This window comes from Pristiophorus japonicus, chromosome 7 (genome assembly GCF_044704955.1).
Source record: "Pristiophorus japonicus isolate sPriJap1 chromosome 7, sPriJap1.hap1, whole genome shotgun sequence".
NCBI classification, from domain to species: domain Eukaryota; kingdom Metazoa; phylum Chordata; class Chondrichthyes; family Pristiophoridae; genus Pristiophorus; species Pristiophorus japonicus.
Window position 1 is genome coordinate 87,819,825 of NC_091983.1, and position 12,183 is coordinate 87,832,007.

Genomic DNA, 12,183 nt, shown 5'->3' on the forward strand with positions numbered 1-12,183 from the left:
ATACAATCTGCAACTTATACAAGGCCCAATTTTTCCTAAATGAGTAAGTATTTCCCCTATTTTTACTTGCTTCTCCCAGAGATTGTATGACCTGGGAGGGTGAGCTTCAGTGTACATAGGCGGCACCATGTCTGGCTGGGTAAGCTCAATGGGCCGCTTGGTCTTTTCCTGCTCTTTTTCGTAGTCATCACAATTTTGCTCGCTTTTTACATCTTCACGGAAGGAATATTGGATTGAGTTATATTTAGATTATATATATATGTTACATTCTAAAACAAATTTGCACAGGATTGCAAAGAGGCACCTCAGGCTGCCAGCATTGTAGGATGTGCACTGAGACCAGACAGGCCAGTTTGTGCTCTGCTGCAGCTCACAGTCTAATACAACTGATTCCAAGAAGATCAAATGTCTGATTCTAAGCCCATTAGCTAGGATGTCCACCTTTCATTTTGAGAACAGCAGATAGTCTTTTTAAAACTACACCCCATGGGGTGGGAGGCAAGGGAGGTAGCAGTTCTTTTTTGGAGGCGCATTGGTGAATCGTTGAAAAGGAAGAAAGTCAATTTCACAGCCTGCCCCGGTGAAGACGACAAAGGGGGGGGGGGGGGGGGGGAGGGGAGCTGGCGAGGCCGGGGGGCACGCGGTGAGGCAGGGGTGGTGGGAGGGGGGGCCGAGGCTAGGGCCGGCGAGGCAGGGGGGTGGGCCGAGGCTGGGGCCCGAGGCGAGGGTCTACGAGACAGGGCCGAAAGCTGGAGCCCAAGGCGGGGGGTATACGAGGCGGAGGGTGGGATATACGAGGCGGAGGGTGGGAGGGGGGGCAGAGGCAAGGGGGGCTGAGGCGGGGGGGGGGCTGAGGCGGGGGGGGGGGGAGGGGGGGGGAGGAGGGGCAAGGGAGAGTCTCCAGGCCTCAAACCTATACCTCGCAGTCCCTTGTTTAAATCCTGACTGCCCATGTGTCTTTTCTCAGCAAAGGGAAGGGTTGAGATGCTGACTTGCTCCCAGTTGGTAACTTGGAAGGAGGGCTATCAATAACCTCTAATCCTGCCTTGGGGTATAGGTCTAAGGAAAACATCTGCAATCAAAATAAACAGAGACTAATGTGTCTGGGAGAAGACAATTGGTCCTCAATGATCAGCTGCGACATTCTACAAATTGGCAGTCTGGCTTTAATACACATCTTCAATGCTTGTGGTCAGTGGTCAACCTATGCAAATTCACTTTGCTTTAAAACACAACACAAACCCCTTTCCATTCGGGGGGAAAATAAATTAAAAATCCTGAATCGCATAAGCCTTATCTTTATAAGGGCGAGGCATGGAAGGCTTTGCAGTACACTGACTGGCTCATCTGCCCTCAGCCATTCATTAGGCAAGGCTGCCCCTTCTACATGGTGGAACGCAAGAGCAGCACCCAGCTGCTGTCCTGAGCCAAAGCTGCATGACGGTCTAGCCGGAGGGAGCTGCACAGGCAATTCAGGGCCCTCCAAATTGCTTGGGGATACTCCACAACATAATGCATGGCATTGTATTTAATGCAAGGAGTTTGAAGCACCACGCACAGGGAATTCTATGTCTCTTGGGCAGGTGTTGGTCAGAGCATAAACCAGGAAATAGTGGGGGCTTGCAAAAAGGGAACAGCAAAAATCATGGGTGATTTTAACCTCCATAATGATTGGACAAATCAAATTGGTCAGGGTAGCCTTGAGGAGGAGTTCATAGAGTGCATAAGGGACGGGTTCCTTGAGCAGTATGTAACGGAACCAACCAGGGGGCAGGCTATCTTAGATCTGGTCCTGTGTAATGAGACAGGATTAATAAACAATCTCCTAGTAAAGGATCCCCTCAGAATGAGTGATCATAGCATGATTGAATTTCAAATTCAGATGGAGGGTATGGCCTACTCCTGTTCCTATTTCTTATGTTCTTATCTTGTGTCCATGCAGCATAGTTACAGTTGCAAATGTGCGCTTCAATTAACTGTGCATGCTCAATTACTGCAGTTAAAGTCAGCTTTCTTACTTTAGCCACAGACCATCCCCGATATCCCTTAGGAGAAGGAAGGGAAGCTCCATTCAAGACAGCAGCAACAAAAGCAAATTGCTGCTTGTACAGGAGTCTGTAGTTACAATTAAAATAGCAGGCGCAATGCAAACTCCAGCACAAAGAGAAACTACCTACTGCCCAAGAAAGATGTGCGTCTCTGGTGGCAATTATACTACAGGCGTACCTCTGATGGCACTTGTGTTGTCAGAGGCAACGCTATGAAGTAAATGGGGCGGCATCTGTGCATTGGAACTTCAGACTGTTACCTAGAAGCAGTTCCCACTATATTTTCTAAACACACACAGAAACCAAGCTCTTACCTGAAGCATAAAAATCATAGTCAAAATAGGCCAACATAAAAAAATTAAGTACAAGTAGCATGAAACCAGAGAACGTCAACAGATTTGGTGCCAACCATGTGGGTAAAATCTATAAAAGCAAAAAGAAAGGTTGATAAGTAGGGAGATCAGAAATTCTCCACTGTAGGTTAACTAGTCTTTATGCTCAATTTAAAAATTAAATACTGAATACGTCAAACCAGTCAGCTGTCCACTACTATTTATTTTAAATTTTAAAGCAACATATTCTTAGTGGATTCTTTTATAACAATGACTGAAGACTGCAGACTGTCATGGCATCATTCTCACCATCTGGGTCTTCTGCAAACATTTCAACAACACTGGTACCCGATTCCAGTTCCGAATATGGCCCTTTCCCTCCATCCCATGCATCATAGAGCTGATGGCATTTTGAACAATGCAACAAGATACTCTAAAATAAGACTATAGCATAGTCGGGAGATTGTTATCTCTGACATGGATGTCAGAAATCCCATGACTTCTCTTGAGAAAGTAATATTTTATAAGGAAATCTAATACAGATTCCCTCATTGTTAAAAAATATTTCTGCCAAATTTAGTTCAAATACCTCGTCCTGTGCTGAAAATAAAGATAGCACACAAGAACGCAGTAACAACTTGTATTTATATAACACTGTTAACATAGTAAAACATCCCAAGGCGCTTCATAGGAGTATTGCAATACCTCCCAAAATGAGACCAAAAAAACCTGAAAGTTTGTATTAATTTGCTCTTACCTTAACTACAGAGTTCCAAAATGGGTGCATAACATATACAGACAACGGATTGGTGTCTACTGCACTGTACTGCAAAGGAAATAAAGAGAAAACTGATGCATATGCTGTTTTAAATCAGAAACTTTGCATTTGCAAATTATTAAAATTTCTAAATGACAAAAAAGGCAACTATAGCATTATCTGAGCAAAATATGACTCCTTCATAACTAAACTGTGTTGCTGGATTACATAAGAACGTTCCTCTATTGCATATTTAACTGAATATTGGTGCATTAGCTGGGAGTGAAGGGACACACGAGCTACTGTGACCACCACAAATAGTGCTCAAGTGCTCGGCCAATGGGGTGGGGGGAGCAGGGGGGGGGGAGAGAGAAAGAGGTTAAATGTCACATTAGCTTTTCCTTCATCGATGGCAAAGTGATTAATGCAGTACCCAGACAAGCCTGCTGCAATTCACCCCATCTGCAGCAAGTGGATTCAAGGACAGGCAACACCTTGAGCCTTTGGTCATGTAGTTAGAAGGACCAATTTATAATCATTGCCAGCTCCAGTTAGTGCACCAACATTTGAAACAAGTAAAAATGGTCACTACATTTAGTTGTGAAAAGTGCTGTTATGAGATTTCCAACAAATACACTTAAAACTAAGACCAGAAAATGCTGGAAAAACTCAGCAGATCAGGCACCATCTGTGGAGTGGGAGAAAACAGAGTTAACGATTCAGGTTGATGACCTTTCATCACCTGCTGAGTGTTCGCAGCATTTTCTGGTTTTACTTCAGATTTCCAGTATCCACAGTATTTTGCTTTTGTTTAAGTATACTTATACATCTTTCATCAGAAGAACAAGAAATAGCAGTAGGCAGCCATTTGAGCCTGCTCCACCATTCAATAAGATCATGGCTGATCTTCTACCTCAATTCCACTTTCCTGCACTATCCCCACATCCTGAGGTTCACTTAGTATTCAAAAATCTATCAATCTCTGCCTGGAATATACTCAACGACTAAGCATCCACAGCTCTCTGGGGCACAGAATTCCAAAGATTCCCAACCCTCTGAAGAAATTTCTCCTCACTTCAGTCCTCAATGACCAACCTCTTATCCTAAGACTGCGACCCCTAGTTCTGGACTCACCAGCCAGGGGAAACATCCGTCCAGCATCCAACAGTCAAACATTTTAATAATTTTGTATGTCTCAATGAGATCACCTCTCATTCTTCTAAACTCTAGGGGCCCAAAATTGGTCAATGCATAAGGTCCGCCAATTTCTCGGCGGTGCATTGTTTCAAACCGCCGGCATATCGCCGAGACCAAAGAGGACAAAATTGGTCAAAAATTTTTTGCCGGTATGCCAGCGGTTTGCAGTGGGCAGTATGTAATCTAGTAGTTGATCCAGATCGACTTTCTCTTCAATGGACAGTGTGGCACTGAACTGCGCATGAGCAAATTTTTCCCCCCCTTTTTAAAAAAAAACAGAAGCGTTTTACCTACGATTTCGGGGGTCAGGGATCACCCACGCATGCGCAGCGACTTGAAGAGGAGGGACAGGAGAGAGAAGGAGCAGCAAGCTAGTTGATGGGCAGTTACTTTAAAAACACATTGCAGAGTTAAAAAATATTCATAACAGCTAATAATTCTACAATTTGAAGATATATTTTACAAAGCAAAAATCATAACAAATATTATGAAAATGTTAAAAAAAAAATCAAAGCGCAGAAGCATTGAAAAGGACGGGAGGTTGAGGGTGCCCGGTATCGACGAGATAGAGTTACCTGCCCTTCAGGAGCATATAACAGAAAGGTACTCCGAGCTAACGAAGGGTGGTCGTGGAAAGCCCCCCCCTTCCCAAAGGAATACAACAGGATATGGGACGAGATCGGGGAGGCTGTGTCCTCCAAAAGTACCATGGGACACACCGGGGAAAGGTGCCGCAAGAGGTGGAACGGTCTGGTGAGGGTCGCAAGAGTAAGTAATTATTTTATTTATGCACCCCCCATGTGCCGTGTACCATGTAAATGTAGGTTCCGTGTCACACAGATGATGTCATTTATCTTAAGCTTACGGCGATGTATTCGTGCTTTCAGGCAATGACATGAGGATCAACGCAGTGTTTTATTTGTGCGCGCGCGAGAGAGAGAGCGTGCAAGAGCGTGCGCGTGTGTGAGAAAGATTTTTACTTTGATTTACTTTACTTTCTGCAGAAGATATCTGCAATAGCAGCTGATCAGCAGCATATGGGGGGGGGGGGGGGGGGGGGGGGGGGAAGGACCCAGGAGCCTCTGACTGATATCGAGATCCGTGCCCTGTCCCTGGTTGGGGATAGCAACCATGCAGTGGAGCTGACCTACTCACACAAGATGGTAAGTTGAATAAAATGCAGTCTGTGTTGCAGTCCTCTCATGTTATGTAATGTAACTGTAACATTGGCCTGATGTAATGTAAGTTTATTGCACTGTAATGTTGGCCTCATGTGATGTACTGCAATGTTGGGGGCATGTAACACAATGCAGATATGTGTATTGTCTGTCTGCGATATGTAATGCAGTACTGCAGCAGTGGTAGACATTTAAGTAAGTCACTGTACTATGTAGTCATGTAATTCTGACTCTTCTGCTGCTGCCAAGCTTTTTTAAATGTTGTTTTGTATTTCCAGACTCGGATGATTCAGACCACACCGATAGAGACCCACTGCCTCCACCTCTGGCGTCACCCAGCCCTCTCCCGACTTCACTGGCAGAGATGAGGAAGACGAAGAGGAACAGGAAGAGGAAGAGTCGCTGATCCTGCAGGCAGTGAAGGTGGAGCTGGGGGTGGAGACGGAGGAGGATACACCAGCTCCATGCGGGACAGCTGGAACATCCTCCACCACCGAGTCTGTATTCAGGGGATTCCCCCATAGCTCCTCTTCTTCTGCAGGACCAAGCCGTGCACAGCAAGGCACCCCCAGTGTTGCAGCGCCTTTGCCGCAGCGACGGAGGTTGGTGGAGCAAAGGTCGGTTGCTGTAGATGTCTACCAGGACATGGTGCATCTGTCACAGGCCAGCGTCGACATAGGTTGAGAGCTGCTCAAGACCGCGACTACGATAGCCGCAAACACGCGGCTCTATCAGAGCGACAGTCGGAGGATATGTCGCGTATGATCACTGCCGACGCCATCGAAGCCATGCAGCAATCAACGGGATCGGGACATGGCGCGGACCCCACCCCCGTGCCATAGAAGTCAAGTCGACAGCACCTGAGGGTGGGGAGATGACGTCATCTTCCAGCCCTGAAGCCACGTCTTCCACATCGCGAGCTTCTCCTGAGGCCTCATTCATTGTGCCTGCAATGTCTGTGACCCCCAACAACAGCAACAGCACGCGAGGTGCGGTGCTGCACGCCGGCTTGGTACCACCACTGGGAGGTCCGGGCTCAGGGGCACTGGGAAAGGGAAGGGCGGGAGTAAGAAAGGGGGGGGGGGAAATAGTCTCAAGGGTGATGGTCGAGGACGGGAGCGAGGTTGTGGATGAGGCCAGTAAAGGGTCTTTTTGTTGTACTTGTTCATTGAATAATTGAAGTTTGATTTGTAAAAATTTATTAAAGTAAAAGTTTTGTTAAAGTTGTTATTCAACTTGTTTTATAGTTAAGTTTTACAAAGTTTTAAAATGGTTGTATATTTGAGATTTTTATATAAACGTTTGAATTTAATTTAAGCACTTGTACAGTGTCAAACTTTTGGGGTAACAGTCATCAGGCTAAGGCCTGCTCTTCCTCATCAGTCTGCGCCCTCCTCCCTTACCCTGAAACTCTACTCAATAAACCTTCTCACATCTGGTTCCTCCATTAGACAGGTTGTCAGCAATACAAGCTGAGATAGTACAGGCCCCATTCTTCTTAAATCTCCACAATATTTTTCGATAAAAAAATATAACTAAAATGCCTTCTATCTTAGTAACAATAAAAATACCTTTTCCACTCTAAATTGCACCGTAAAATCACTGTTCACCTCAGAAATAGAGGTGCTGCTTTAGCTGACAGTTCCCGATTTCCAAAATGGTGGATCCATGCACTCCGCCCATTTAAGATCGCGTAAAACCACCTTTTCTAGGACGGTGTATGCAGTTCTGGTGGTATGTCGGCAGTATGTGATAAAAATCGAACTTTTTAGGCGATATGCGGGCAGTCCTGCATGGCAGACTGTGTGCATGTTGCTCGGTGGTATGTCAATGCTGAATATTCTGAGTAGTATATAGGTGTTTTTTGACCAAAATTATTTTGGGCGGTACATCGACCAATTTCGGGCCCTAGGGAATATAGGTCTAGTACACTCAATCTCTCCTCATAGAACAAGCTCCTCATCCCAGGAATCAGTCCAGTGAATCTTCATTACACTCCCTCCAAGGCAAGTGCATCCTTTCTTTTGTAAGGAGACCAAAACTGTACACAGTACTCCAGCTGCGGTCTCCCCAAGGCCCTATATAATTGTAGCAAGACTTCTTTATTCTTATACTCCAATCCTTTGTAATAAAGGCCAACATATCATTTGCTGTCCTAATTGCTTACTGTGCCTGCATGTTAACTTTGTGATTCGTGTACAAGGACACCCGGAACTAGAAGATGGTGGCGATGAACAGCTTGTAAACAAATGCAGAGCCAGAGAAAAGGGGGTGGTGGGGTAAGAATAGAATAAAAGCAAATACAACATTAATACTCAAGTTGTGCTCAATTTCAAAACCACATTATTGATGGAAGTTATTGGCCCGAAATTTGCGGTTAGCAGCTAAGCGACACCACTCGCCACTGATGCTGAAGAAAGCTGCCCACAAAGATCTAGTGATCTCTGTGGCATTGATTTCAGCTCTCCCAGCCTTTGTTTGAATCTGGGGCCAAATCAATCGAATTGCCAGCTTCCAGCAACAGTGATGTCATCAAGCAACCCGAGTAGTCAATCACATTGAAGAATTCTCAGACAGCAAACCCAGAATTAAAATGCACAGATTCCAATTTACTTGTTAGAAATTTTACAGAGCGAAATAAAGATTGGGACATACACATAGGATGAAGGTAGAAGCTGAAAAAGCAAAAAATTAAATATATATTTTAAAAACCATGTAATTCTTGATCATATTAATGGAAAAACTTGGACATTCCACAAATATAAAATTAGTTTCTCAGGGTTAGAACAGTTGTTCAATTCGCTATTAAAAACCCAGCTACACCTCTTTCAACAAATCTTAACTTTTTCGGGGGTGGTTTAACAATATTCCAGCATAATAGGGGAAGTTTTCATTCTTCAATGTGATTTGAATTGATTTCCCGCTCTGGGGAGTTTGACAGTGCAACCTATAACGAAGCAAGAAATGACTGACAACAGCTTCTGGATTTCCGCGTTTATCTGCGCATGTGCTAAATCCTGAAGCTCCTGTCAGTTTAAGAGGGGTAATGATGGCAAATGTGACAGTTTTGCCGTCATTACCACTGCAAAATTTGGGCCATTATTCTTCACTTTGTTTAGTCCTATACAAGAGTTTCCTTATCTGTCAGTTTCCAGTTCTGACAAAGGGTTAAAAATATTAATCTCTCTTTATGCTGCTGCGCATTCCTAGAATTTTCTATTTTTTTCCAAAATTCCAATTTTTTTAATATGTTTGCAATAGCAGAAGATAATAGGTAACCTAATGATTATCAGTTTATATGGCAGTTCCTATTAGCAGTTGTAAAAAAATAAATTTGGAAAGACACCCCTGAAGGATTATTTCTTAGAATAGACCTAAATAATTTGAAATGGGGGGCGGGGGGGGGGTGCGAAGAGGGATTCCTCACGTTAAACAAGAATGCCTGAATGATTCCAACAGCATTTCATGTTACCTCAAAAATAACAAGTATGGATATTGATCTTAGTTATAGGCAACTGTGCTGTAACTCAAAAGGTTCAATCTCCAATGATTTTAGCCAAAACTCAGTAAATTCTCTTTGTAAGAAATCTTCAACATATTTCAAACCAGCATAAATACCACTTCTTCATTTTTTAAATCAAACATTTAGGTTACAATAATCAGTGTAATTTTATTGTGTACAGTCTTTTTCACTACTATGTTGGTAGTTTGCATAACGAGCCACTGGCTCCACCAATATGCATAATGAGAATCTTGGATGTGGTGGAAATAACAGAAAGGAGTTGAGATCATGTCAAAAGCCACAAAAGGAAAGCTCAAGTAATAGACATTATCAAACCAACCTAAAATAGTGTCAATCTCAAAAAGAACAAATGGCAATTTGGCACACACAGTTTGTTAGATGCAGGACCCCAGTGCTCATCGATTCAGGAACTAAAAGGCTCAAGTTTCGGCCTGAGGTTCCTCCTATTTTTTGAGCAACTAGTTTAGAATGGAGTATCTTAGAAATTGCAATTCTCGACATTTAGTTTGCTCCAGTTCTAGTGAGTTCAAATAGTTTCATTTTAGAACAGATTTGTATTTCAAAAGCGGCCGTGTCCAGCCACTTACGCCTGTTTTACAAGTTTAGGCAGCGAAAACTTACTCCAAACTAACTTAGATTTTTGTATGCTCAGAAAAACCTTGCCAACTTATAAATCAGGCGGAGGGAACAACAGCTAGGCGGGGGGCGAGGGGAGGGGGGGGAAGAAGGGGAAAGTTTACAAACATTAAACACTTCACTCTTACAAATAAAGAGCCATCATCAATAATAAGTGATAAATAAATCAATAAACCAACCAATAAATCAAACAAAAAAAATTATTAAAATTTTTTTTTTTAAATCAAATCAATCAATAAAAAATTATGTTTCTACTCACCTACTGCGGCACCGGGAGCCCTCCAACAGCATGCTGGGATGGGGCCCCCCTAGTCTGTGTCTCCCTGTGTCCGTCAGTGTCTCTCTCTCTCTCTTGGTCCGTCAGTGTCTCTCGCTCTCTCGGTCCGTCAGTGTCTCTCTCTCTCTCGGTCCGTCAGTGTCTCTCTCTCTCTCTCTCTCTCTCTCTCTCGGTCCGTCAGTGTCTCTCTCTCTCTCTCTCTCTCTCTCTCTCTCTCTCTGTCAGTGTCTCTCTCTCTCTCTCTCTCTCTCTCGGTCCGTCAGTGTCTCTCTCTCGCTCTCTCTCTCGGTCCGTCAGTGTCTCTCTCTCTCTCTCTCTCTCTCTCTCTCTCTCTCTCTCTCCCTCTCTCCCTCGGTCCGTCAGTGTCTCTCTCTCTCTCTCTCGGTCCGTCAGTGTCTCTCTCTCTCTCTCTCGGTCCGTCAGTGTCTCTCTCTCTCTCTCTCGTCCGTCAGTGTCTCTCTCTCTCTCTCGGTCCGTCAGTGTCTCTCTCTCTCTCTCTCGGTCCGTCAGTGTCTCTCTCTCTCTCTCTCGGTCCGTCAGTGTCTCTCTCTCTCTCTCTCTCTCTCTCTCTCTGTCAGTGTCTCTCTCTCTCTCTCCCTCTCTCTCGGTCCGTCAGTGTCTCTCTCTCTCTCTCTCGGTCCGTCAGTGTCTCTCTCTCTCGGTCCGTCAGTGTCTCTCTCTCTCTCTGTCTGTCTCTCGGTCCGTCAGTGTCTCTCTCTCTCTCTCTCTCTCCCTCTCGGTCCGTCAGTGTCTCTCTCTCTCTCTCGGTCCGTCAGTGTCTCTCTCTCTCTCTCGGTCCGTCAGTGTCTCTCTCTCTCTCGGTCCGTCAGTGTCTCTCTCTCTCTCTCGGTCCGTCAGTGTCTCTCTCTCTCTCGGTCCGTCAGTGTCTCTCTCTCTCTCGGTCCGTCAGTGTCTCTCTCTCTCTCGGTCCGTCAGTGTCTCTCTCTCTCTCGGTCCGTCAGTGTCTCTCTCTCTCTCGTCCGTCAGTGTCTCTCTCTCTCTCTCGGTCCGTCAGTGTCTCTCTCTCTCTCGGTCCGTCAGTGTCCTCTCTCTCTCTCGGTCCGTCAGTGTCTCTCTCTCTCTCGGTCCGTCAGTGTCTCTCTCTCTCTCGGTCCGTCAGTGTCTCTCTCTCTCTCGGTCCGTCAGTGTCTCTCTCTCTCTCGGTCCGTCAGTGTCTCTCTCTCTCTCGGTCCGTCAGTGTCTCTCTCTCTCTCGGTCCGTCAGTGTCTCTCTCTCTCTCGGTCCGTCAGTGTCTCTCTCTCTCTCGGTCCGTCAGTGTCTCTCTCTCTCTCGGTCCGTCAGTGTCTCTCTCTCTCTATGTCCGTCAGTGTCTCTCTCTCTCTCGGTCCGTCAGTGTCTCTCTCTCTCTCTCGGTCCGTCAGTGTCTTTGTGTTTCTCAGAGAGGAGGGAGGGGGTGAGTGGAGAGAGTAAGGGGGGAGGGGGGGGGGGGGAAAGAGAGAGAGAGAGAGAGAGAGAGAGAGAGAGAGAGAGAGAGAGAGAGAGAGAGAGAGAGAGGGGGAGGGGAAGAGAGAGAGAGAGAGAGAGAGGGGGGGGGGAAAGAGAGAGAGAGAGAGAGAGAGCGAGAGAGAGAGAGGGGGGGGGAAAGAGAGAGAGAGAGAGAGAGAGAGAGAGAGAGAGGGGGGGGAAAAGAGAGAGAGAGATGTAAAATTAAGCCTAGACTTTTAGGCTTGGCAGGAATGTCACTTTTCTGTTTTTCTGTGATTTCCTCACTGAGACTTGCACTGTATTATTTGTTTCTTTAAATGCAATGTTACGGCAAATGTATAAGTCACATTAAAAGTTCAAACGCTTGCATGATTCCTTGTTCTTAAACATGTGCCGAATGCGCATTAATGATAGTTAGATAGCTTGTAATTTTAATTTTTATGCTTAAAAAATAAATATATGGAGCGAGTTTGGCACTTTCCTCAGGCCCTGAATTTTATGTTGATTTCTACTTGTTTATGCCCAATTTTGTGTTCTGGCGTACGTTAATGATATTGGCAGAAAATTTGGGTGTAAATAGAAATTGGCAAAATAGGTGCACGAATGAGCGTAATTTCCAATGTAACTTCCCGACTCCAACCCACAGGAAATTCCACACCCTGGTCTGCATACAGCCACAAGCCCTGGCACTGTTGGCATCGCAAACAGAGGCACCAAGCGCAGCGAGTGAGAGCTAAATAAAATGACCCCGATCAGTAAAATCTAAATGTAGGTTAAAACGGAATTGTT

General features: G+C 45.1%; 1 protein-coding gene across 1 annotated transcript in view; it reads right to left on the reverse strand.

Annotated features, from left to right (window-relative positions):
• The window catches only part of selenoi (selenoprotein I), a 76,375-nt gene that overhangs the window by 25,337 nt on the left and 38,855 nt on the right, over positions 1 to 12,183 (reverse strand). The window contains exons 2-3 of the mRNA XM_070885108.1: positions 3,138 to 3,206; positions 2,363 to 2,471 (exon numbers count right to left, since the gene is read on the reverse strand). Coding sequence (XP_070741209.1) covers positions 2,363 to 2,471; positions 3,138 to 3,206 — 178 coding nt within the window. The remainder of the gene's footprint in view (positions 1 to 2,362; positions 2,472 to 3,137; positions 3,207 to 12,183) is intronic.